Source organism: Neophocaena asiaeorientalis, unplaced genomic scaffold (assembly GCF_003031525.2).
Source record: "Neophocaena asiaeorientalis asiaeorientalis breed wild unplaced genomic scaffold, Neophocaena_asiaeorientalis_V1.1 scaffold409, whole genome shotgun sequence".
In the NCBI taxonomy this organism is placed as follows: Eukaryota; Metazoa; Chordata; class Mammalia; order Artiodactyla; family Phocoenidae; genus Neophocaena; species Neophocaena asiaeorientalis.
Window position 1 is genome coordinate 235,838 of NW_020175208.1, and position 27,791 is coordinate 263,628.

General features: G+C 45.3%; 1 protein-coding gene and 1 non-coding gene across 2 annotated transcripts in view; both read right to left on the reverse strand.

Annotated features, from left to right (window-relative positions):
* Positions 1-27,791, reverse strand: part of CDCP1 (CUB domain containing protein 1) — a 54,628-nt gene that overhangs the window by 19,995 nt on the left and 6,842 nt on the right. The window contains exons 2-4 of the mRNA XM_024765251.1: positions 9,856-10,062; positions 2,981-3,343; positions 1,662-2,030 (exon numbers count right to left, since the gene is read on the reverse strand). Of these exons, the coding sequence (XP_024621019.1) occupies positions 1,662-2,030; positions 2,981-3,343; positions 9,856-10,062 (939 nt within the window). The remainder of the gene's footprint in view (positions 1-1,661; positions 2,031-2,980; positions 3,344-9,855; positions 10,063-27,791) is intronic.
* Positions 13,098-13,169, reverse strand: TRNAG-UCC (transfer RNA glycine (anticodon UCC)). The gene has a single exon. It is a non-coding gene; the product is annotated as a tRNA-Gly (tRNA).

The window sequence follows — 27,791 nt, forward strand, 5'->3', positions numbered from 1 at the left end:
GAAATCAGAGCTCTCAGGGACTCCAGCATCGCCTAAGTAAAGATACTTCTGCTGGCCAAGTTAACTCACTTGCCTAGAAAAATGCGAACCATGCTTGATGTAAAGCCTTGACAGTGCTAAACACATCTAAAGTGCAGTTAACCACTATTTACCTCAAAACTGAAGCCATATCCTTCTTGATGCTGGTAATAGCATGCTTAACAATTTGATTATATTTAGAAATCAACCCAGCTGATGTTACAGGAAACAGAATTAATCAGTAGCACTTCACCGTGACTGAGATGATAAACAAATCCCTGCGTCTTCTAAAGCTCAAAGCCACTCCATTTCTGAATCCCTTCATGGCTGTTTTCAACATTCTGATAAAATTGTGACATAGAGTCATCAAAATGTGTCAGTGGACACACATACACATACACACATGTATATATAAAGTTATGCCTTGTACACGGTTATTGTGAATTAGAAGGAATCTTGGGTCAAGATATGAAGGAACTGAGGCTTCCTGAGGAGCCGGGCTCCAGGTGGGTACCGAGTGGGCACTCCCAAGACGGTGTCAGATGGGCAACCCTGGGAGTGGATCCCACATGGTCACTTTTCAGGTATTTATCAGCCATGCCATTTCACATTCTCAATTTCTCTGCCTGGTTCTACTTCCCGGAAGTAAATAATATTAAAAACAAGGATGAGAATCAACCCTGTGGGCAGAACCCATCGTCAGCACACATCACAGATGTCCTGGTTCAAGACCACCTGTCACAACTCACACACTCCAGCTCATAGATGAGCCCCAGGAATAGCCACTCTGAACTCATCCTGTACCTTTTTCTCAGGATCCCTGCCACTCCTCTCCATGAGGCAAGGGCACCCAGAGAGTAAGTTTTAAGGAGGTGCTCACTCTCGGGGACTGACCTTGAACTGACACAACCCTGAGGGTGAGAGCCTCTGTGAGAGGGAGCTCCTCAGAGCGGGTGCCTCCTTCAGTGTTGTGCCCTGGGCATATAGCCTCGCTGTAGTCACGGCATCTCAGTAAATGTGTACTGAGTGATACATAATGATACACAACCTCATTCTCACAGAACCTGGGGTTCTGCGTGGTCCAGAAGCACAGGCTCTGGGTTCTGAGATTGTTCTGCTCCTGGCAAGCTGTGTGATACTGGGCTAGTTCCATAACCTTTCTGAAACTTCTGGTTTCTCATCAATAAATGAAGGTAATTCCTGTCTCGCCTGCAAGGCTGTAATAAGGATTAGCTGAGACCATGTGAGTGGTGTGCTTAGGGCAGGGCTTGGCACTCAAACAATAAAAGTGTTACCATCACTGCTCACGGTGCTGGTGACATCCTGATCCACACTGTAGGGTCAGTCAAGACATGAGCTCTAGAAGGTAACCTTCCAATGTCTTCATTAAAAGCAACTTATCACCCTGAATGCAAGATCATCTTAGCTTCTTACTGTGCTGAAGTGGAACAGTATGCCCGGCATTCACCAGTGACCTGGTCTCACTGCCTAGCAACGCACTTCCTGAAAGTCTTACAGGGTCCAGAGTCCAAGTGTGCCAGAGCCACAGACAAGAAGTAGGAAGGGAACCTCAGCCCACGCAGACTACCCAGGAAGGAAAGAAGGCACTGGAGGAGGGGGAGGGGAAGGAAAGTGGGGCTTACTGCTTTCATTTTGTGGATGTTGGACCAATACTTGAAACTGCAGCCGGAGGATGCCTGGATTTTGGGCATCTTGGTCACAGCCCTGCAGAGAGAGGTTGAAGTTCCCGGCTATGTTCCCAGGCTGCTTGTCCTTCAGCCTGAACACCTCGGGGTTGGTGGTGGAGCCTGGGATGCAGTACTCAACCCGCTCCTCCTTCTTCACGCAGTTGGAGACACTGAAGTGGAGGAAGGAGACGCTCGCCCGCAGGTGCGCGGGGATGATGAACTGCCATGTCATGAGCTCATCCTCGGGGAAGCCGTCCGGGTAGTTGGCAGACATCAGGGTGGCGGAGCCTTCACCTTCAAACACAGATTCGATGATGCACAGGCCTGTTGCGGGTGGAACCCAAACGAGAGAATAGAAGGTGATTAGACCCTGCCCTGGTCATCCATGGGTGGGGGGACAGGGGTTAGAGAAGAGGTGAAAGTGGGTCTTAGGTCCTGAGCACTGGGTCTGGATATGGCATGTTTATACTCAATTCAAGGTAGACAGTGAGAATGAGGATACATCAGTGGTGTGTGAGTATATGTTTAATAATCAACCCAGCAGGGGAAAAAAAATAAAGCCTTAATTTGTAGCATCTGCCCACTTCCTTGGTGTAAAGACTCCCACTATAGCTGATTTCAGGCTACCAACAGGAGATGGATGAACGTGGAGTTGGAAGGAGATGGACAGCCCTCTCACCATCACATAGGATTTTCACCATACAGACCTAACTTCAAAGCAAAAACAGTAAAATGCAGTGTATTAACTAGGAAGTAATGAGTCTTGAGTACTTATTACCTTTGTTCCTAAACTAATTTGTTTAATTGTAAGTTTATATAATTTTATTTTTAGTAATGGCTCTGTTTAATACCAGCTCACAAAATTCCAGGACACTTAACAATTGGCACTCATGAGCTGCTGTGGGCCAGCTCTGGCATACAGATACAATTGTATCTGGCATACCGATACAATTCTAGAAACTGTGAAAGAGACAGAAGACGGGAAAAAGACGTGAGAAACAGAGTCACTAAGGTCTGTAGAGCCAGTCCCATTTCATTTCTTGAAAACAAGCCTCACATACAAAGGACAAAAGAGTCACCACCTGGTTTGCTTAACAGAGGAGGGTGGGTTCACACCAGGACTGGCCCACATGCTTACAGAAGAGTGGGACTTCCTTTAAGGTATTCAGATGGAATCACACAATTGCCAACATCTGACCATTTCTGATGGAGAGCAAGCGTGATTTTGTAGGTTTCAACCTCAGCAAACAGAGGGGAGGGCATGGCGAGCTCACGTTTTATAGACAACTGGTTTGTGATGCTGAAGCCGGAGACTTTTCTGTTGTGGAACCACGGGAGGGCCAAGGCCATTTTCACTCCCTCTTGCATTTTGATCCGGGACACAGTGCCGTTGCTGCAGAAGGTTCCGATCCTGACCATCTTGGTGTCAACGCGGCTGCTGATGCTGTGAGTGACTCCGTCCGGGCAGCTCTCCCCCAGCCCGATCTGCCTCAGGCGAGGGAGGGAGAACTGCAGTTCTAGACCGATGTTCTTGTTAGCTTTGACATCCCAGATGAAGGTTCTGTTGAGGATGGGCAACACTGACATTGAGGGCTGAAGATGAACCTCTCCAAAAGGACATGGACCTGACATGCAGTCTGAAACACAGTCACAAAACAATCTGGTCACAAACGCTACTGGGCCATTCACTGCCCCTCTTCAGCCCCTGTAGTGAACTCTTTGGAGGGGGGGTTTTCTGGGGGGCCCACCCATCTCCTGGCTACATGAAAGTTGGCTGCCAATGGCTCACGGATGCATCCCTCTCTGGGGAAGTGCCTTGGCTGGAGGGAGCTGCCTTGGGGCAGAAAAGCCTGAGAGGTTTCCCTGCCCCTGATTCCCATCCCAGCAGGGAGTGTCAACCCACAGCCAATCACTGCCAACCCAGGAGTGAAAAGCCTGACATCCTTGATTCACATGACACAGCCTGGCAATTGTCACTCAAGCTCCAGATCAGCCTGCAGCTAAAACCACATCTTTTCCTTGCTGTCCTCATTCTACCCTGCTTTCCTCACTTCACAGGTTTCTCAGGGCACTCTCTTTTTTTTTTTTTTTTTTTTTTTTTTTTTTGCGGTACGCAGGCCTCTCACTGTTGTGGCCTCTCCCATCGCGGAGCACAGGCTCCGGACGCGCAGGCCCAGCGGCCATGGCTCACGGGCCCAGCCGCTCCATGGCATGTGGGATCTTCCCGGACCGGGGCACGAACCCGTGTCCCCTGCATTGGCAGGCGGACTCTCAACCACTGCGCCACCAGGGAAGCCCAGGGCACTCTCTTGATTCATGACGTAAAGACAAGAATCCCCATGTCAGGCTCTGCTTCTAGGGAACCAGACCCAAGTCACCTCCTAACTACAAGTTTCCCCTGCTTTTTTTTTTTTTTTTTTTTTTTACAGCAGGCGGATTCTCAACCACTGCGCCACCAGGGAAGTCCTCCCCTGCTTTTTGAACGTTCGCTTTATTCCACTTTGCTTTTATGAAAGACTTGCATTGGTACTTGTTTCCCCTAACCAAAATAAATCCAAAGAGAATTTTTGCATTTATGAAAAAAGGTGGAAAGCGTAAAGAGCATTCAGTGTTTGTTTTGCAGGGAGCCATTACAGAGGCAGTGGGTACCCCGAGAGTGGCACCGCCAAGCTCCTTCCCCAGGAACAACACAGCATCTCAGCATCACGCTGCTACAGCTCTGAACTCTGTCCGTGAGCATTTGTGCTTTTTTTCAAATTACTTTACACATCCGTTAGCAAGATGTGTCCTAAGGTAATTCCTTCTTTGACTTAACGCCATTTTGACTTGTGAAAAATGTCATAGGAACACTCTACTTTTGGGATAGCACGGGTCGGGGAGGGGGGACCCGCACTGTTTTCCAGATTAAGCTAGTCCAGTTGGTGGATCTCTGCCCAGGCCCTACTGGAAGCCAGAGGGAGGCCCTTTGCAGTGGAGCCTGTGCTTTGGGATACATATCCTACTTCCTCTATACCGAAAGAGTCATGATTTCTCAATTTTTAGGGTGCTGCGACAAGCTCTACCTTTTAAAACTGGTTTTTCCATCAACACACTCATCAACAGACTGAGTACGCTCTGAATGTACAGCCCCTTAATGGCTGGAACCTGGAGGCAAGGTCATCTTCTTGCCTCCTGGCTTTAATGCTGGTGTTTCATTACCACTGCAGTTGAATTTTTTTTTCCCAAAGGCTAACACTTAATGACATCCTTTGACGTACTTTGTTTCCTAAGCCTTTTTAAAACAAAGGGAGAAACGTTGCTATCAGGGAGGCACGAAGAGAAAGCAGGCAGCCTAATAGTGAGGATTTTGTTGTCTCCAGCAGGGAATCTGAAAAGTGCAATGGACTTTGGCCACTGTAATGATAATCTGCAAGTCTTTATTGCTGCTCCAGTGGAGTATTTGAAACTACTGCCAACTCGAAATAGAATTATGGGAGAATTTCAGAGCTGTCTAGGACCTCTGAGGTCATCACGTCAAAACTCTAATTTTTGCAAAGCAGTCCTGGAGTCTGGGTGAGTCGTGTGGCGCTCGCAGTGCACACGCCCCTGGGACAAAAGCCCAGGCTGTGTTTGGTCGACTTCTGTTCTTGCCAATGCACTGCGTTGTTTAACCAATAAAACAAGGTTAGATAACAAGGTGACAAATGCAGCTAAAATTATATTTTGTGTGTAGGTAAGGATAGTACCTATTTTTTGGAGCTCGTGGAAACTTCATTGTTTCTATCAAGCCATCTCTTTCATAACTTTTCAACTACACTTCCCATGTTCCCTACTGGGTTCTGTGTTCTTGTGGGATCACTTACCCCCACTAAGGCAGTGGTTCACAGCTCTGGTTCCACACTAGACTCACTTGGAGGACGTTTAAAAAATACACATGCCTGGGCCACCCAAGCGACTCTGATTTAATTCCGTACCAAGTACCGGGAGTCAAAAAGGCCCGTCTCTCAGCCATGGCTCTGCCACCAGCCATGAGACCCTGACGGTGTCAGGTTGTGCAAGCACTTTTTAATTTGTTGCTAAGAGCTTTGTTTTCAGAATGGATACACAAGTAAGAGTAGTCAAAATGATGGGCATGCCTCCAAGTTTTCTGCTCCCCGTCCAGTGCAAAAATGTTAAATAACTAAAATGATTCCTACCCAGAGGATGGAGAAGTGTAATTTCTGAAGCGATTCACACCTCATTTTCCCCAGCACAGACTTCAACTTTCATTAGCTTTAACGGGGCCATTCAAGAAGGGATGACATTGTAAATCAGTTATACTCTAATATAAAATAAAATTTTAAAAAATAATAATTAAAAAAAAAGAAGGGATGACTGCAGAGGGGCTAAACTTTGACACTTTCAGAATGTTTATTCAGGAAAGGTTTTTAAAAACAAGAGGCAAGCAGAACACTGAACTTGATTCCAGTGTCTAGATTTATAATCTAAAATTTTTATTTTCAAAACATTTTCAAAAATTGTGAGCATGGGTTTTTATTATATGGTAAACTGTGTGTGGTCTGTGTGTGAGACTGGTCTTGTGAGATGTGTCTTGTGAGATAAGATTGTGGTACCCTTTTCCTTTTTTAAAAAAATAATGTTTATTTATTTATTTGGCTGCGCCGGGTCTTAGTTGCGGCACGTGGGATCTTTGTTGCGGCATGCGGGATCTTTTAGTTGCGGCATGCAAACTCTTAGTTGTGGCATGTGGGATCTAGTTCCCTGACCAGGGATCAAATCCAGGCACCCTGCATTGGGAGGGTCGAGTCTTAACCACTGGACCACCAGGGAAGTCCCATTACCCTTCTCCTTTTTCAAGATGGCAGTCACTTTCTTGGCTTAATTGGTTGTAAAAGTAATGCATGCTTGTAAAAAAAATGACACTACAGAAGAACAGAAAAAAGACAATGAATGTCACCTGTTCCCCTCCCCTACTCACTATAGAAATAATATAAGGCTAGCATTTTGGTGTTTAACCCCCCAGACTTTGGGCTCCATATGATTATGTGTATTCAATAAAGTGGGATTAAACTATACAAACTATTCTACTAAAAGCTGCATTGTTTTCAATGGAACAAAATGACCTGGGGCATCTTTCCATGTCAAATACATAGATTTACTTCATTTTTTTAATAGCAACACACTATTCCTTTGAATTCTTAAGTATATCAATAGTCTTCTCAACTCTGTAAAAGCTTCATTGAGATTTTAATTGTAATTGACTTAAACTCATAAATTAATCTGGGGGAGAAATGACACTTAAAAAATACTGAGATTTTCATCAAGTAACATGGTATATCTCTCCATTTATTTACATCTTCTCTTTGGTCTTTCAGTAAGATTGTACATTTTGCTTCATATATATTCTATGTATTTATTAAGATTAAATACTTAACTAGAACTTTTGAATAATGGTGACCAAAAACATGCATGGTGAGAATCCTTATGTTGTTCCTTGATTTATTGGTAACACTTCTATGTCTGGCTGTTAAATATATTTGCTATCAGTTTTTTTTTCCTGGCCGCACCGCAAGGCATGCAGAACTTTCCCCACCAGGGATCGAACCCATGTCCCCTGCAGTGGAAGCATGGAGTCTTTATTTATTTATTTATTTATTTATTTTTGGCTGCGCTGGGTCTTCGTTGTGTGCGGGCTTTCTCTGGTTGTGGCGAGCAGGGGCTATTCTTTGTCGCGGTATGCAGGTTTCTCATTGCAGTGGCTTCTCTTGTTGCGGAGCATGGGCTCTAGGTGCATGGGCTTCAGTAGTTGTGGCTCACGGGCTCTAGAGCACAGGCTCAGTGGCTCTCTGGCATATGGGATCTTCCCAGACCAGGGCTCGAACCCGTGTCCCTGCATTGGCAGGCGGATTCTTAACCACTGTGCCACCAGGGAAGTCCCTGTTATCAGTTTTTGATAGATACAATTTATTGGATTAAGAAAACATCCCTCTATTTCTGGTTTACTAAGAGCATTTTATTAAAAACATTTAAGACCATCTATTAAGATGATCAAATGCAGTTTCTTCCCTTTCACCTAATCACACAGAGCAGTACGTTAAACTTCCATCTTCCAATAAGCTCTCCTGCTCTTGTGTTCGTCTTTTAATGCAATTTTTTGGGTTTGATGTATTTATATTTTACTTAGGATTTTTTGGGCATGTATGTATATTCATAAGAGATTGGTCTGTGGTCTTCTTTTTTATGTGGTGGAAGATTTTGACATCAGGGTGGTAAGAGCCTTATAAAATGAACTGTGAACCTTTACCTCTTTCAGTGCTCTAGACTAGGGTTTGGCAAATGGCCAAATCAAGCCAAACACCTGTTCTTGTAAATAAATGTGGGATATTCATTGCCCATTTGTTTACCTATTGTCTACGGTTGATTTTGTGCTGTAATGGCAGAGCTGAGGAGTTGTGACAGAGATCATCTGGCACATAATGCCTAAGATATTTACTCTCTGGTCTTTTACAGAAAAGGTTTGTCAACCTACCTCTAGAATGGTTTAAATATCATAGAAATTATCTGCTACTTGGAGTTTTATAGGACTACTCTATGAAACCATCTCTAACTAACCCAAACCCTGTTCTCCTTCACACTGGACAATTTTTCCAATCTCCTCCTTGGTTATTTACTTATTCAGGTTTCCTCCCTTTCTTTGAGTCAATCTGGCTCATTAAATTTTCCCTGAAAATCATCCTGTCATTCAGATTTTCATATTTATTATCATAGTCTCTTACAATTTTAGCAATCTGCTTTGTATATGTCATTAAACCCACATTTATACATTCAATGCTGTATATCTGTAATTTCTCTTTATTTTTTCCAGGAGACTAGTCAGAGTTTGTTTATTTAATTGGTCTTTACACAGAACCAGGTCTTGGTTTTAGTTATCAAACACAGTTTTTAAAACTGTTTTTGTTTTGCTTTGTTTTGTTTTTTGCGGTATATGCGGGCCTCTCACTGTTGTAGCCTCTCCCATTGTGGAGCACAGGCTCCGGAAGCGCAGGCTCAGCGGCCATGGCTCACGGGCCCAGCCGCTCCGCGGCATGTGGGATCTTCCCAGACCAGGGCACGAACCTGTGTCCCCTGCATCGGCAGGTGGACTCTCAACCACTGCGCCACCAGGGAAGCCCTAAAACTGGTTTTAAGTACTTTAATTTCTCCTTTTATTTTTATGAATTCCTTCTTCTTAAGGTTTATCTTATCCTTTTTCTTCTCCCATGATCTATTGCCAATTCATTTATTTTCAGTTAAAGGTGAAGTTTTCTGAGCATGGCTTTGATGAGATCAAAATAGTGTTCTCACTGTTACTGATATATCTGTTAGTTCCTAGTTAGCATGCCACCTTAAAATGATTGGGAAAGTATACCTTTAATTCTTTCTGCCTGATTATTGTGTCTTATGTCAATCTTCTATCTCAAATTATGATTAACAATACCAGATATCTGTAGTTTGTTGAATTCTGGTGTGTCATGCACTCTCAATCCATAATTTTATTTCTTCCTCAAAACACCCCTATCGGTTGGTACAATGATTCTTATATTACAGACCAGAAAACTAAATCACAGAGCAGTTAAATAACTCATATGAAGCCATGCGATCAGGCCACATGATCAGTAGCCCTGGCACTTGAAGTCAAACCCAGCTCCCTCAGCCTGCAAAGCTGCTGTTTTTTCCCATTGTGCCTTGTGGACCCATTTCCCCACTCTTATCTTCTCAACCTTCCAATTCTTCTGTCCTCCAACTCCCTTGACTTTTGCTCCTGCTCAGCCAGATGTTTTTAGCACATCAGACAGAGCATCACCTGAGAATCCGTAGCTCTGTTACAAAACAGTGTGGCATAGTGGTTACAGGCAAAGACTCTGGATCCAGAATACTTGGGCTCCCATCTTGCTGCTACACACCAGCTGTGCCATCTTAGGCAAGTTACTTTCTTTGAGAACTTCTCCTAGGGCTGCTCTGAGGATTAAAAAACTGAAACCATGTAAAGCACTTAGAACTGTGAATGGCCACATAAAAGCTAAAGAGAGTGTGGAGTTTCAGAACAGATCTCACCTCCTTAGCAGTAGAGGCTGGCTTAGCGTGTGAAAGAGAGGCAGGGAGGCCAAACAGTCCATGAGTGCATACTTACCAATATTCTTCTGGATCTCGATAACAAAGTGATTCTCTGGATGCTGGCAGCTAAAGGAAAAGACTGCTGTCTCTCCGGCTTTGATGGACAATGGGGTTACCTGTCTTTTAGAAATGATCTCACATCGGTTCGCTGGCAGAGTTGGGGCCGCAGGCTTTATGAGGACTGTAATGTTGCTTCCATGTGGCAGAGCAATCTCGTAAGTTTCTGAAGGAAGAAAGAAAAATGGAGTGAAAAGGATGATTTAGGGTTGCTAACCTGCTGCCGTCCCCTCAGTTGGTCCAGGAGGATGACCTCCTTGACCCCTTTGTTCCTTCCCCCAGGTCTGAGAAGTGGGATGATACACAATGAAAGTATTATCCTCACCTGTGGGCAAGAACCCAGCCACTGAGGGCTGGGCATTGACACGCATCTCTTATTTGGCTGATTAATTTTTCTAAAACTTAAAAACACTACACCACATCCTAGGTGTCTGGAGCAGTATGTTTTCAGATACCCATCTGTGCAATATTAAATAGAGAAACTGCCACATCTCTTCACAATATGACTGTAGGTGAAAGTCCACACACAGAAACCATCTTTCTGTAGAGAGACATGCTTATCTGTAAAGAGCTGCTGTCCCCTGCCCAGGCCACTTCATATGCCCTGTTCACACATACATGCAGTAGTGGAGGCCGGGAAAACTTGCAGAAATTAGATACAAACATATTGTGTCAATGAACGTGGAAAGTTAAAGCCAAACAATGCTAATACCTCAGACTGGGGCTCAGCAAAATTATTTGAACAAACATTATCAAGCAAGAGAGATGGAGGTTGGTTACTAAACAGAGGGGTGGGTGCACACCAGTCGGGATGGGGCCCTGATTCACAAACAAGCCCAATCTCCTTCCCCTTCCTTTTGCTTTATGGATTTTTAGGTCCTCTCAGACCAAAAGGAAGAGCTACTTTTCCTCTAAGTAGCCACGGTCCCTTCCCTGACTTGGGTTCTGATTGTGGTCTCTGGGTGGCTGATGGGCTGGGAGCAGAGGATGGGAGGCCAGTTGTCTGGCGGAGGGAATCATGGGGTTCGCAGAGAGGGGCTGGCGTCGGTGCCTCTGTCCCACCGTGTTCTGCACCAACAGCTGGTCAGCACCTGTTATGGCGCCTTGTACATGGAGGTGCTTGGTAATTGTTTAGCCCGTAAATAGCAATTTAACCAAAAGCTTTACTTTTTCCCTTCCTTTAAAAGATTTTTAGAATCAAGTTTATTGATATAATTTACATACATTATAAAAGGACCTACTTAAGAGTTTTGACAAATGTGTGTACACACGTACACCACCACAATCAAGATATAAAGATATCCATTACCCCCAAAAGTTCCCTCAGTGCCCTTTGCAGTCGAGCTCCACTCCTGGCCCCAGAAAACTGTAAATTAGCTTTGCCTGACTTAGACCTTCCTGCAAAACGGTGTGCTTACTTACTCCCTCTCGTACCTGGCTGCTTCTGCTCAGCGTGTTTGAGAGCCAACTGCATGGATCAGCAGTTTGCTCCCTTTTATTGCTGAGTAGTATTCCATTGTCTGGAAAGACTGCAATTCATTTATCCAGGCACCTGTTCAGTGACATTTGAGTTCTTTCCAGTTTTTGACCAACCTCGTGCTTTCATTTTACCAGAACTACTAGCCTGCTCGAGAGCTGTACTCACTTCTCCTCCCACTCAGTGCCTGGGCGTGCCTGTGTTCCCACAGCCTAGCTGCTGTGTGCGATCAAGCGTTTGGATTTTTGTCAACCTCCTCTTGTTCCCCTCTCCCCCACCATTCACTCTGCACCAGAGCGGCAAGCCAGCAGCTCTTTATATAGGGTGGAAATTGATCTCTCAACCTGTGATAATGAAATGCAAAAATTTCCTCCGGGTCATGAGGGAAGAACTTTACCCTCTTTGGGCCTCTGTTCCCTCATTTGTAAAATGAGGGGATTGGGCTAGAAAAGCTCTACCTTCCCTGCCAGCTCATCTATCATCAGTATCCGAGGAAATAAGAAGCGATTTTGCAAATGTAAGCATTCTCAACTACGGCCCAGCAGTGACACATCTCTCAGAGCACAGGGGCACCAGCACAGCTGGCTTCGTGACTTTGTTTCCAAGAGGGCTCATGTTTGCATTTTTGGAGCAAGACTTCTTATCTCTCTAACCTCAGCTTGTACCCCTCTCCATCTTGGTCACTGTGCTCGGGCCATCTTTGCCTTCTTTCTTGAACATACCAACCTCAGGGCCTTTGCATGTACTGGTCCTGATTTCTAAAATGCTCTTTCTCTAGCAATAGCTGGCTCCATTTTATTATTTGGGTCTCAGCTCAAAGATCACCTCCTCAGAGCAGTCTTCCCCGAACAGCTACCCAAAATGCTCACCCCACCCCTACCCCAGCCATCCTGTACCTGCTTTCCCTTCATCCCTGCTCTCTTCTCTGAGAGGATCCGTGTTATTTGTTCCCACCTCCCAGTATCAGAATGCGAGTTGCTGCCTACAGGAAGGCAGCAGGAATTTGCCTGTCTTTTTCAGTGGTAGTCTCAGGACCCAAACAGTGCCTGGTGCCCACATGGAAGCAGAACTGATGACCCTCCCAAGAGCACCATACAAAATCTCCACATTCTTGTCTTTGCCGCATTTAGTTTCTCATAGACTTACTACCATTCCTGTGTTTCAGTTTGGGCTATAAATCTTGGTGGGAACCAGGGACTCTGAGCTTTTTAATTAATAGCCTCAGAGAAAGAAAACATCCTCTGAGGCAGAAGTTTCTTTACTTGAATGCTTCATCTTCAAGCAGCATGGTCACTAAGAATCTTCTGAGAAAGATCGGAAAGCCCAGGGGTTCTTTTAAGATACCAGATTAAAAATGAGTCCAGATGCATGTTCAGAAACCCAGTTGTCAGATGTATATCCGAGCTGAGTATGTCAACCCTTGCGTTCTCTTTCTGTAATCATAAAAAAGGTCTTACCATGTTATCTGTAAAAAATTATTGGGGTACCGGGTCTCTGAAGGCTCGGCACGCTCTCCCGTGGCCTCCAACCCTGGGTCTCCAGGGGGACTAATTCACTGTCAAGTGAAGCTGTAATCCATCTCGGGGTTGCAGCCTGGCTGGCTAGGTTACCAATTTCTTTGTCATTTCTCCTCTTTGGCAAAAATATTTTAAAGTTCCTGATTCTACAATTATGATTACTGTTACTTTATTTTTGGCTGTACCTCATGGCTTGCAGGATCTTCGTTCCCTGACCAGGGATTGAACCCGGGCCCCTGCAGTGGAAGCGCAGGGTCCTAACCACTGGACCACCAGGGAAGTCCGGATTACTGTTATTTTTTTTTTAACATCTTTATTGGAGTATAATTGCTTTACAATGGTATGTTAGTTTCTGCTTTATAACAAAATGAATCAGTTATACATATACATATGTTCCCATATCTCTTCCCTCTTGTGTCTCCCTCCTTCCCACCCTCCCTATCCCACCCCTCTAGGTGGTCACAGTGCACCGAGCTGATCTCCCTGTGCTATGCGGCTGCTTCCCACTAGCTATCTATTTTACGTTTGGTAGTGTATATATTACTGTTATTTTAATTGAGCGTTAGACCCTAAACAGATCAGCGGTTCCCTAAGGATGGAGGTGGGGGGAGGGGATGGAATACAAAGGGGCAGAGGAGACTTTGCAGGATGAGAAAACCATTCTGTATCTTGACCATGGTGGTGATTATAGGTTGTACACAAATGCCACAATTCAGCAAAACTGTGCACTTAAAATTGGTGAAGTTTATTATGTTTAAGTTACACCTTAATAAATAAAAAAGAAGGGAAAAAAACTTGTGCTAGAAAGATTGTATTTCTACACAACGTGGCACTTAATAAATGAAAAAAGGAATAATCATGACCACAGTTAAAATATGGTTTAATAATATTTTGAGGTGGGCCTAGTTTCTCCCAAGGTATGTGTAATAATTTCAAATAGCTGTAAATTAGATTTTGAGAAGAAAAGGCTGATCTTACTAAAATTTCTCCGTTCAGTTCTTCTCTCCTGTTTTCAGCCAGGTCAGTATCCCAAATAATTCTGCATATATGACAATCTATTCCATTATCAATGACAGCCAAAGAAAAATGTACAATCTTTTTTAAAAATTCATTTTTTTTCTTTTAGAATCTGAAATCTTCTATTCATTCAAACACTTTCCGGGTTCATATTATGTTCCAGGGATCATCCAGGGTGCAAGATTTAATGTCAAAAAAAGCCCTGGAGTTCCTGCCCCCGGGGAGTTAGTAGTCCAGACTAGTGGTTTCTAAGTGGTCTGTGGAGGGCTTTAAATATGATGAAGTTCTAAGTTACAGTAGGCCCAACATGGGACCTGGGAATCTGTATCGGAACCACTTTTTTTTTCCCCTCTATGGTGGGAGGTAGGGATTCCTTTTGTCTATTTTTTTCCAGATGGAAAACCAATCGTCCCAACTCTAATGATTGAATATGCCAATTCTTCCTTCCTGAATTGTTAATGCTACTTCTGTTGTTTATATTTTTTATTTGGGGTCTAAATAACCCAGATTTTCATCCAAACTCTTTTTGGAAACAAAGCAGATGAAGCCTTGTAAGGGTTAAATGACTCACGTAGGGGTAGACTTTTAACATTTTACCATGTTTCTTTGCTCTGACTTTGAGATGACCAACCCAGTATGTTCTACGATCAGGCCACAGTTCATATCTCTCCTTCAGTGCCTCATACCAGAGAATGCCCACCTGGCTCAGAGCCCAGGGAACACTAAAGGGCTTATCCACCTTTGCAGCAGGAGACCATTTATATTACATGCTGTTTCCTAGGGTCACAGCCACGGCTACATCATCCACTGGACTTTCATTTTCAACTATCCCTCCTCATTCTCAATGATAAATATACCAGCTGGAGGGGGAGAGCCAGAATGAGAAGATAATGATTCGACCACGTATACACTTGAAATCTGGACCCTCCTTACCGAGCCCCCACTAGAGGCACTTATTCTACTGTAATAAAAGTAGCAGAGAGACCCCCCCCACTGCTTGAGTAAAATCACTTATAACTTATTTATCACAAATGCTTAGAGTTTGAGAACGACATCTTGGTTGCACATTTTCCCCCTCTTCCCCACTCACCACCATTAATCATCCCTTGAAACTGAAAATTCCAACACTGTAGAATAAATCTTAGCCTCCTGCCACCCCATCCCTACCCCTCCAGTCGGGCTGGCACATCTGAGTGCTTGATAAATGTACTGTAATTTAAAGAAAATGGATGGGCGTTTTCTTCTTCAGCAACTCTTTCTTTTGTTTCCCTAGGAACTTGGTATTTCATTGGTCTGGTGTTTTGGAAGACCTATTACCCAAGTTCCCAGAAACCCAAAGCTCCAGATTCTGGCATGATTTTGAGATCTCACAGGCTGAAAGAAATCCAAGGTGACCCTCACATTAGCAGCGCAAGGGCTGTCGGGCTGGAGAGCTTGCAGGCACCACACGTGGGCACATGAGTCATAGCTCTCATCTTCAGCTCTCCTGCCTTCCGACCTCTCTTTATTAGGATGCCTCGGTTAGTTTCTGCTGGTGTTTCTGCCTCACCAGCGGCTTCTCGGGCGGGAATTTCCAATTGTTTTAATCACCATTCATTATTCGCATATCACAGGATATTGTACAAACGTCCTGTTATTCCTTTTCCCCGCCATCCTATGTCTTTGTAAGGGAAGTAAATGCAAGGAAGGGGATTCACCAGGAAGTTATCTGTTCCCAGATGTGTCCAATACAGGTTAAAAGACTGACAAATGTAATTTACAGTTTCTTAGATGGGTCAGAACCTGCTGCCTCAAAGCTGGGTGTGGTTTCCTGGGACACTCTGCCCTCATCCACTCTCTCTGCCCAACGAAGATGAGCAGAATAGCTCCCAGCCAGGGACTGGACACAGCCTGGGCACCAGGAAATACATATGAAGACCCAAGGGACGAATTCCCAGGATGTCGAGGACTCAGACTCAGGAACAAAGCAGTACGATTGTGAATCAGCGTGGCCGATCAGTCACAGTCTGCGTGGGAGTCAGATTCCAAAGCAAGCCCATAAGGAGATAATCACTTTCAGGGAAATAGCCCTGTCCTCTCTCAGGAAGACGTCACACTGCAGACCCACATCGCTCTCTCAAGGAGTCCATGGGGCTGTGGCTGGTGTCTGCTCCCCCATGGAGCAGATCCCTGCTTCTCAGACTGAGCACCAGATAAAGCACTGAATTGATTTTAGGGACCAGGTTTGCAAAATCCAATTTGTTAAATTCTGGATGCACATATCATGAGAGCTGGAGGAAGGGACACCAGCAGAAGGGCTGGCAATTCACCCTTCCACCCTGCATCCACCCCGTGGGGACACTCACACCATTTGCATGATTTCTCCCGCCTACTCCCTGCAGGAGGCAATTGCGGAATTCACAGAAGTTGAATGTACGTTTGCCTGTCTGTCTACTCCATCAGACCCCATCAGTTAGTCAGCAATTTGAGGGCACCAAGAAAGGTCAAGGTACTCTGAAGATGCTGAGGTCAGCCATTAACTGTCTGGGGGTGGTCAAGGAAGATTTCACGGAGGAAACTGAAGATGGGTCTAGAAAAATGAATAAGGAGTTTGCCTATAGAGAAACAGGTGTCAGAAGGATAGGTAGAGAGAACGGCAGCGACAAAGTCACAGGTGTGAAGACGACAGCTTCCTTATAGCCACTCCAGGGAGTTTGGTTTGGCCAGAGGGCAAGGAAATGTGGGTAGAGGAGGCTGGAGACCGGGGAAGGGGCCAGGCCAGGAAGGGGCTTGGCTGCTGCCATGGAGTTTGGGCTTCACCCAGTGGGACCAGCATATCTTAGCAGCTTTGTGTAGTGGTGAAGAGCTTAGAGTCTAGAATCTGACTACCTGGGATCAATTCCTGGCTTGGTACCACTTACCAGCTGTGTCCTGTTGGGCATATTCCTTAGCTTCTCTGTGCCTTACTTTCCTTACCTGCAAACGGGGGTAATAATGGAATTCTCGTAAGGACTAAGTGAGTTAGTACCTATGAAGTGCTTAGAATGCTGCCAGGTAGTCAATCGATGTTAGCTGTTATTGTTGATATTAGTAATGATAGAGAGCACATTACAACTACTGCTACTGGGGCAGTACTGCTGGGGCGCTGTTGAAGGGTGTTAAGTAGGGAAACAACTGTAGCAGCAACTAGGCTCTCAATCTAAAGCCCAGAGTCCTGGCTGGCTGGGCTGGACTCAGGGCGAGGCAGGTAAGGTGCCTAGGGGCAAACTTCATCACACTCAGGATTATGCAAGTGTGAGTGCTTCCTTAAATTTTCCACACCTCCCCTGCCCTGGCCTGGCCCTGCCCACTGACTGTTAAGGTCCTTCTACATGTGCTGACTCATGTGACTCCAGCATGCCTTTGAGGCTCAGAGAAGTGACCTCAAGTCCCTGTTTGCTGAGCTCAGGAGGCAGCTGGGAGATTCTGGTTTGACCTCAGCACACTTGCCCTCCCTACCCCCCAGGGTACCACACTGAGCTGCCCTCCCGTAAGTTGCCAAAGCTGGTGGAATCAACCAGCAGAAGGGGAGGAAGTGCTGCCATTGTTATGAAGTACTTGGAGTTGTTGGCTGACACGGAGGGCCTGAGCATCAGCACCAACATAACCCATCTGAATGGGGCCTGCTGTGACGAGGGGGTGCCGGACTCTCACGCTACCAAAGTCATAGTGTCATTAATCCAGTGGACCTGGGGCAGCAAGGCCTGCAGGCTGTGGAGGAATAAATGTGTAGACACGCTAAATCTCTTTGATCAGGTCTGTTTACAGACTGGTAAACCGAGGGGAAAGTCTCACCAATGGCAGGAAGACCAGCCTTCTGCCTGCCTGGAAATAGTTAATTTCCCACATTCACATCAAAGAGAACCACAAGGCAAGCTGCTGTTTCAGAAACCAATCTCCCTTTCTTGGATGAGAAGCCTTTGGAGTCTAGATACCAGGCCAGTCTTAATAATAACACTGAGTACTTAGTATGTGCAGGGTCCGTGCTTGCACTTGATAAGAATTTATAAATGCCCACAGCCACCCCACAGAGCAGGTTCTAATGTTAATCCACATTTTAAAGATGATGAAACCGAGGCTCAGAGAGGTCAAGTAACTTGCCCAGGCATGTATGATTAGTAAGAGGCAGGGCCAGATTTGTGCCCAAGCAGTCTGACACTGGAGACGAGCACATGAAAAATGGCTCGTCAGCAGAGCCAGCCCTGCCCAGGGAAGTCCACACATGGCCAGGAGCCTTGTGATGAGACTGGCCTATTATCATCAACAGTCACTCGAAAAGGAATAAAACATTTCCCAGCTGCTGGCTCTCTAGGGAATCTCCAGGATATCAAAAGGGAAAGGTATTTGTTTAAAATGCACTTGGTTTAAATAGGTGCTTCGTTTAAAAATAATTTGAAAATGTGGTTTGAATTTAAACTGAAGATTTAAAGTTCCCCGGAATTCAAAATGTTTGGGGCCTGGTTTTTCTTTTGTGTGATTTTTTTTGGCAGCATCTCTAGGCAAGGACCTGAGAAAGGGAACCTGGCGTGTTTGGCCGTCGATGGCTCTGTAGCTTTGTGAGCCTTGCCTGGGGACTGTGGGCACGGGAGGCAAGTTGGTGGCAGAAGGAAAGCAGCCATAATTCTGGAACAAAGCACTGGGTATAAAGGGCTAGTGCCAGGTCTTGGAAGGAAAGCATCCCCCAGAAGCCCCTGCCCGAGGGGCTCACTTCTCAAGGCCACTGTCAGTGAGATTCATGGGCGAAATCACACCTATGTTTAGGAGAATTCCCTAAACCCCATCTCCTGAATTTTCTTCCCCTTTACTTGGGCTGCAAGAATCCCAACCCAGACCTCTGGTTGGCTTGGCAGGAAATACCTCCTCCTGGAAAGAGACTCCCACCTGTCCTTCCAGGTATCTGAGCTGTAAAGCTGCTCGTTCATTGGTTTGGAGATCAGGCAGGACCTGATTGAGAAGGCACACCAATGCTCCCACATAACCCTGTCCCCCTCCCCACTCCACCCACCTTACTCCCCTGGCTGGCTTGGGAAAAGCAGCCTCTTGCGGTAGCAGGGCAAATCTTTTTTCATTCTCTTTCTCGGAAGTAAAGGGAAGTGGGCTGATGGTTGCCCACACAGCATCCCCACAGAGAAGTTGAGTGTGGGGGCTAGGCCAAGCTGGGGGAATTCTTCAGGCTATTGCTGGAAGTATGGAGGAACAGAAGGTGACAGGATGGGGGATCATCCCATGCCCCAGCCCCAAATAGCATGTGCACCTCCCAAGTGAAGAACTAGCTTGCCATTCCAACACGAGAGCTTCATAGGCTCTTTAAAGGACAGGGCCACATTTTAAGCCCATACACTAAAAACACTGCAACAGTCAGTTAACACACTAGAAAGGATTGAACATCGACTACAGTTATAAATAAAGTGCCTGGGGGTGACCAAGTGCAACCTTGCATCAGGGTGAACTGGGACCCAGGCCTGCACTGGCGGGGCAGGGGTCAGGGCAGGGAAGAAGGCGCAGGAGGAGGACCAGGGCACGCACAACGGAAGCGGAAGGCCTGAAGACAACTTGGTGCTGCGATTGCAATGAAGGCTGACTCGGGCCACATGACTCAAGGTAATGGTGAGCTGCTCTCCAGGCCGGGTGCCAGCATAGAAATGCACAAGGCTGGGCCCAGCTTCGGGGAGTCACATCCACGGACTTCAGAAGTCAAAGGACATCATGTTCTCACCCCTTCAGTGAGAGACCCATGGTTCCCTTTAAAATAGTTTACTATTTCCATAGCTCTGAGAACAATCATAGAGGACAATAAAGTTCAAAGAGCAATTTTAAATAAAAGGAACCATGGGCATTCTTAGTCAATCTGACTTGTTGGAATAGTTTATCAAAACAGGGACCGTTGTGTCCATCCATTCACTCCCTACTCTTAATTCCCAAACTCCCTAGGAAAGAAATTTATATGCAATGATGCAAGTTAATTTTCTAAAGTAACTGAATGATTCTCCAAAGTGGACACTAGCGATCAACTGTCTGCAGGGCTTGTGTTTTGAATTACTTTTAAAAGTGGTGATGGGTTTGCAGGGAGCCATCCAAACCTTCTGTTGTATCTTTCCCTTTTATGATCAAAGACACATGCCATATTGGAGATGTATGTTAGAGATGCATAACGAGGTCATGGGCCCTGTCTGGGCCACAATCTGGAGCAAATGAACACATCTATGTACAAACCCCTCTGGGACTGTGGCCATTTTAAGGCTTCTTGCCACGATAAGACCCGGACTTTAACATTTCACTCCACATGGAATGGAATTGTACTGCGTGGAGGGATGATTTCAAAGGAGGCTCATAGAAGTAGAGAAATCTGCATAATAAGAGACTTTGCATGTGGGAATTGCAGAATTAAACAACAAATATAACTGAGTTTATGACCACTGCAAATAAGTCAGGATGATATGCTAAATTGCCACAGGGCCAGTGTAAATCACATTAACATTTTATGAAATGTTAAAAAGATTCATTTTGCCAGACCTTGAAGTGTGAGTCATGATGAACTTGAAAGTCACTGAGGATCACAAGGACAGATGGGGAAGAACCAAAGGAGCAGAGTTAAAAAACCCATCTGTATGTGTGCTCAGGGACACGAACAGAATGAGGGCCCTTCCCCTTCTCCGTCTGCCAGAAGTTCAGAAGTTACTGAAATTCCCATTTCTTTAGTGTTCCCTGAGTCCTTTGCCAATGGTCTCACCTTGCCATCAGAGATTAGCTGTTCAAGTTTCTCTGATAAAAAGCTAGCAGGGAGATGGTTAAATAAGAATCTATACTCATCAGGCCTAACTGCTTCTTCTTTTTTTTATAGATTTATTTAATTAATTAATTTATTTTTGGCTGCGTTGGGTCTTCCGTTGCTGTGCGTGGGCTTTCTCTAGTTGCACGAGCAGGGGCTGCTCTTTGTTGCGGTGCGGAGGGCTTCTCATTGCGGTGGCTTCTTTTGTTGCGGAGCACAAGCTCTAGGCACACAGGCTTCAGTAGTTGTGGCACACGGGCTTCAGTAGTTGGGGCACACAGGCTTAGTTGCTCCGCGGCATGTGGGATCCTCCCGGACCAGGGCTCGAACCCATGTCCCCTGCATTGGCAGGTGGATTCTTAACCACTGCGCCACCAGGGAAGCCCTACGTCTAACTGCTTCTTGACTGCAGAGACCCAACCTCCTGATCACTTAGGGGGACAGGACTGGGGAGTGTGGGCCAGCCCTATCCCAGGGGCCAGGGCTGCAGTCAACTGGGAATACATCCTTCTGTTTAAACCTCTTGTTTTAGGGAGTAGGGGTTAGTACCTTTTGTTGTTGTTATCTCCAGCAATCTTTTAATATTTTTATTTAAATTTTTTTCTTCCAGTTTTATTGAGATATAATTGACATACAGCATTGTAAGTTTAAGGTGTACAATGTAATGATTTGACTTACATGCGTCATGAAATGATCATCATGATAAGTCTAGTTACCATTGTTTCCAGCAACCTTAAAGACAGGGGTGGGGGTGGGGGTGATCCATCCACATAGCCTGACTTGGAGAGTAAGTCTTTGAATGAAGCTCTCTCAAACGACCATGGGCCAGTCAGTACAGTGATTCCTCCAGCAAACCACGTAACCCCATGGTAAAACAGGTCAGCAAAGGAAGCCTGCACACTCTAGGAGATATCTGGGGCCAGAAAGACACATGCTTTCTTCATCCAGAGGGGTCAGGACAGCCCCCAGGAGGTGTCATGTCAATGACGAGGGCCATTATGGAAGGTACTATGTCAACAAGGACAGTTGTTACGGAAGGTGTATGTCCACGAGGATTGCCGTTACAGAAGGTATTAACATGGGAGGCGTTAAATCAGTTAGAATGGACATTATAGGTGTTCAGCCATCACGGACGAAATTTTATCAACAAGGATGATCATTATGGAGGGTGTTACATCAGCTAAGATGGCCGCTATTGGCACCTGGACAGTGCCAGTGGTGGCACTAGCTAATGATCTTAAGATAATTATGCCATAAATTCAGGGAGGTTGAAAAACTGAGTTGAAGGACCAAGAATGCTGAGCTACGGGTTTTGAGGAGGCACATTGTGTCTGCAGGTAGAAGAAAAAGTAGATGGTTATTCCTGAAAGGGAGAGAGGCTGTGGTTCAGAGCACTTTCCCTTTCATGACCCGTATTCCTTCCTCACAGCAGGAGTTGGTCCTGCTGCTAAGTGCTATTGCCAAGGAAGGAAGAGGAGGATGGGAACAAAACTCAGTTAGAAAATCCCAGAGTAATGAGGCATTTAATCATCATTCAAACTACATTCTGCTTCGCGCCTATGGCTGGTCTCCAGTCATGAATCATAAATTGAAGGATTACTCTTCATTACATTTTTCCAGATAGAGGATCACTTTGCAAGCTGTCTTTTCAGAGATGGTGGGAGAACACTCTTATTTTATTTATTTATTTTTTTTACTGGGGTATAGTTGTTTCACAGTGTTGTGTTAAGATTCTACTGTACAGCGAAGTGGAGTTCCCCGTGCTATACAGCAGGTTCTTATTAGTTATTTATTTTATACATATTAGTGTATATATGTCAATCCCAATCCCCCAATTCATCCCAGCCCTTGGTGTCCGTACATTCGTTCTCTACATCTGTGTCTCTATTTCTGCATTGCAAACCAGTTCATTTCTATCATTTTTCTAGATTCTACATACATGCGTTAATATACAATATTTGCTTTTCTCTTTCTGGATTACTTCACTCTGTATGACAGTCTCTAGGTCCATCCACATCTCTACAAATGACCCAACACTTTTAAAATATCAAAACAACACCATGGGATTACTGGTGATGAATGACACAGCCGTACTTCTGTTCCAGGGCCTATCTTAGGGTTTTGCTATGATGTTCCACAGACCTCAGACACCAGAACACCTGTCCTCCTCCTTCTCTTTTCCTGCCTGTGGAAGGTATTCTCCATCCTCAACCTTTATTGCAGTTCTCATACATACATCTTTTGCTGTACTTACCACACTGCATATTGTCTCAAACTCAAATGCTTTCAGGGCCTAGGCAGGTAATATAAATGAGAAAAGCCAACATAGTGAGGAGGGTCTTTATTGAATCAGAGGGTACATGCTCTACTAAATATATTGTAATTCAGCTTTTTTCAAAACACATCAAACAGAACTGGGCCAAGGCCCTCAGGCCACCCATTGGTAGCTCCTGGTTTACATGTTTGAATCCCTTCTGGGTGGTGAGCCCCCAGAGAGCAAGGGACTAGGGTTTTCTACCTCTCAATGTCCAGCATCCAGCACAAGGGGCCTCCAACATCTGGGGAATGAATGGAATCTGTTACCAAATAACCCAAGACTAGGCTAGATCTTTTCAAGACAGTCTAGGCAAAAATCAGATTCTCTAGGCCTGCTCAGTGCTAGGCCCTAACAGTGGATGGGAGGGGGGTGGGAAATGCAGCAAATTGTTTTTCAAGAAAAGCTGCTCCAGGTGGAGAAGGCAGTTTTGGTCATTAGTTCCTTGATTCCCAGTGACTTAATATTTCTACTCCATCCCTTCTATACACGAAATTCTTGCAGGAAGCATCTGTAGACTTTTTTGAAGACAGAATCATTGCTATACCCATAGCTGGCTTTAAATTTTTTTTTTTAATTTAAAACTATTTTTAAGACAAAACTGTGGTGATAGAAGGCAATTCAATGGTTTCCAGGGGCCATAGGGCAGGGCCTCTGCCTGCAAAGGGGTCTGGAGGAACTTTGCAGGGTGACTGAAATGTTGTACCACCTGACAGCACTCATCAAACCGTGCAGTTGAGTGGTGAATTTTATGGTATGTACATTATATTTCAATAAAGTTGAAAAATATATTTTACTTTTAGATAAAAAATACATGAAGCACAAAGTAAAATATGCAAGCATATCTCTATAAGGCATCCCTATGTTATTTCATTTCACTTTGCCAAAGGGTGGCATACCATCCTCACTGTTCTGAATCTTGTGTTTTCCCCTCAAGAATATATCTGGGGGGGTTATGCCATGTCTGTACACCGAGAGCCACCCCATTCTTTTAAATGGCTGTGTAGCATTCCACTGTTTGGATGTACCATCATTAATTTAACCAGTCTTCTAATCATGGACATTTGGCTTGTTTCCAGTCTCCAGTAACCAGGGGAAGGAGAAGAAGATGCTTATCTGGAGTTTCAAGGTGCCAGTGGGACATACCTTCCTTGGTGTCCCACGGTTCCTGGCTGGAACTGGAATTGTATTCCCACAGAAGCAGAGACCAGGGAGGCTGGAAGATGTTATTTCAAGGGTTTGGCTGCATTGTGTTGGGATGGGCTTCTGCAAAATGACCCAAGCACTGTCTACAATTTGAAAAAAATGTCTTCTTTGTTGTGATAAGTTGAGAAATTGCTCCTGACAGCCCAGGGCTGAAGTGCCTGATAAGACTGTCAGCAACTTCAGGGCAGTTGGGCAATCCTCCACCTCTCAGCAGGGATGAAAGCAGGGGCCCTGCCAGACTCCACAGAATATCCAGCTCTGGTTTTATGGCCTGGCACACTCCAGCCCAGTCTCAGTTTATGACACCTGCTCACAAGGACAGCTGTAATCTTCGGAAGCCCACCAGGAAGTTCTTTTCACTTCTCATGTGTAATTGGGCCTGATGTTTAAGTTACATAAAACCGGTATGGTCAGTTCCTTGGCTAAAAGGAAATGTGTGTGTTTGTGCGTGTGCGTGCATGCATGCACGCACGCACTGGCGTGCGCTGGTGCTCACCTGCAAACAATTTTTAAAAACATGTTCTAGTGTCATTGAGAACAATTTCTTGCAGTTTTTAATCCAGCAGCTTCGATTCTAGGAGCTTCCCCTTCCTCATAAGGGCCCAAAGCTGACCGCACTGGGATAGTGGCTGAAGCATAGTATGTAGTAGCAGAGGCTGAAACAACCAAAATGTCTCCCAAAAGCAACCTGGTTACACAGACAACGGCCTGGCAGTTTGGTCCATGTTGTCTGCTGCTGAAAATTTCAATGTTCTTCTTGGGCTCAACTCAAATGATCAAAGTAATAACAATTATTAAGTGAGGAATCTGTTCGAGGCTGGACACTGTGCTGAGTGATTTACAGACGTTATTTTCATTGGGTCTATGCCTCGAAGATACTCCAGGGCCCCACTCCAGTAAGACTTGTCAGCAGGGCGGTTGGTGGTAAAAACAGCCCATCACCACAGGCTAAGTCCTCCCGAGACAGTGTCCCCAGCTGCCTGGGGCCTCCAGCATAGCGTAGACTTCTAGCAGGAGGAGCAGCATTTGATAACTTCACCCTCTGTGCTGCTGGCTCTTGGACTCTCCTCCATGGCCGGTTTGCCACTGTGCACCAGAGTTAGGCGTCTGTCTGGGTCCAGGAGATGCCCTTCACGCTCAGGGGCTTCATCTCACCATCTCTGCATCCTCCATGATGTCCTGGGACCTCTCACCAAATGTTTGTGAGTTGTTCTCAGGTTAAAAAATGTTTTAGCCAAACATCCTTGTTTGAAATAGCCTGATGTCCCCACCACCAGCCCAATGATGGAAGATAAAGCATCCACTTGAAGGAATTTGGCACGTGCCTGGACATACACCATCCTAGCCCAGCTCTCAGCTGGACCACAAATTGTCAAGTGTTGAGAAGTCTCCTCAGGGCTCCAAGCATTGTGTGACATTACTTGGAGATGGCCAAGTGGGCAGACCCCAAAACAAAAACAACAGCCTGACTTGAACTCTGTGTAATTTTTGGATGCAGAAAGTTGATGAACTCAATTCTGGAGACTGTCTTATTGTCCCAGCCAAAGACAGCACGTAGGCACCCATAAGTTTTTACAGAAGTGGCACATTTCCCCCAGAATGCTTTGGTTGTCTGCCATTGAGGGTAGGGAATATTTGCACTTCACTTAAAACAAAGAAAGTTATACCATTTGTGCTCGTGGAACAGTTATAATTTGTTTTTTCAAAATATTTCCGAATTTATTATTTAAAGATGTTCACAGTCTAGGGTGAGGTGGTTAATGGCCTCATAGTATATTGTTGAGCTGCATTTCCTTCTGGCAGAATGGACGGCCCGTCCAAGAGCACAGCCTCTCCCTGGCAAAGTCAGACTAACAAGGCTCTCAGGGGTGCCCTTGGCTTGGGCTGTACTCAGGAGAGAACTGAAAAGTGCAGATTATTTTTTAAGTACAGTAACTGAAGAAAGAACTTTAAATTTTATAAAAGTTTGTGAAGTATATGTCTATAAAACAAATTCTGATTTTCTACTGTATTCTATCACAAATTCAGTATTACTGTTTAGAGAAATCCAAACCAAATGAACCAAGCTGGGATACTGTGAAGCAACGTGGTTCACATGGGAGAATGTGCAGGACAATACAAGTCCTTGTCATGATCACCACGGCTACCAGCAAACCATCCTTCACGCAGGAGGGCTCTGCTGGCTACACTGTAGGCCAGATACTTCTGGTGTAACTTCTTCCTTCCAGTCTTTTTTCCTATGACTAGAGTCACACTGTACATACACACACTACTTTACACCTTGCTTCTTTCGCTGTATCGCCATAATTTTCTAGTTTTTCCCTTGCAAGTATCCAGGAGTGGGGTTGCATTCCCGAAAACCCACCCACACCCCCATCCACTTCCTCCTGGAAGTGGACCAGCAGAGACTTATAAGCATGTTCTACAGAATGAAGATCCTGGGCCCTGGGGTGAGGAAGAGAACCCAGACCACCAAGGAGGTGTCTTCCACACCCTGAAGGGACACAGAAAGCTGTGGCTCCATCTGTCAATCCACACTTTCTTTTTTCTACTTTCTAGTTTTGCCAGTCCACACCCGCAGTCACTGGGACTGTGCGTCCCTCCTCCTCTTCTGTCTGATTTGCATCAGATTTGGAGCCAGAAGATCTGGGCTTTAGACCTTCTTGCTCTTGCCACCTTCTCACAGTGACTTGAAGAAGTCATCTAACGTCTATAAGCTCATACCCCCTCCTAGAAGGAACTGGCCTTGACCTGGATTATCCATTTGTTTATTCCACAGATATTTATTAAGTGCCTGCTATGTGCCAAGCACCATTCCAGCCACTTTCCTAATGGGGATTGGATATGACCCTGCCTGAGCTCTTCCAGTAGCTCGGGGGTCTCCAGAAGATCCACAAATCAGCTCTGATGTAAATCAGCTCGTAAGACATTAGGGCTGGTGGTTCCTCCGCACGGTCCAAGCCCCTACATGAAAGACTGGAAAACTGAGGCCTAAGGAGACAGGGCAACTTTTCCCGAGTCATAAGGCTAACTGTTGACAAGACCTGAAGTTAGAACCAGGTGTCCTGACCCTTAAGTCTGGTACTCCTACCACTCTGCCCGCGACAACGATGACTTCTTCCTGGGTTCCCATCTATACTACATTTCAGTCTCCCTTTCAGTTGGATAGAGCCATGCCACTGAGTTCTAGTCAACAGAGTGGCAGCAGAATTGATATGAAACAAATTCCATTCCTGGACCATAAAACCCTCCATGTAAGACCCCTCCTGCTCTTTTATCTTCTATCAGTTTGATATGGATGAACACAGAAGCCACACTTCTTGAAGATGGTGGAGTCTGAAAGTGGAAGGAGCCTGGGTCCCCATATCGCTGCTTGGAGGAGATCCCCTGTTTAGGACCTTCTGTGAGTAAGAAATAAACATCTATTGCGTTTGAGCCATTAGACACATCTGGGTCTGTGTTATAGCAGCTCAAAGGGTGTTACACATTAACTATTAGACTTATCAACGTAAAAAGTCACAAAGAATTAATCAGTCCTCAATGCAAACATGAGGAGCTATCAGAGTGCAAGCCCGTC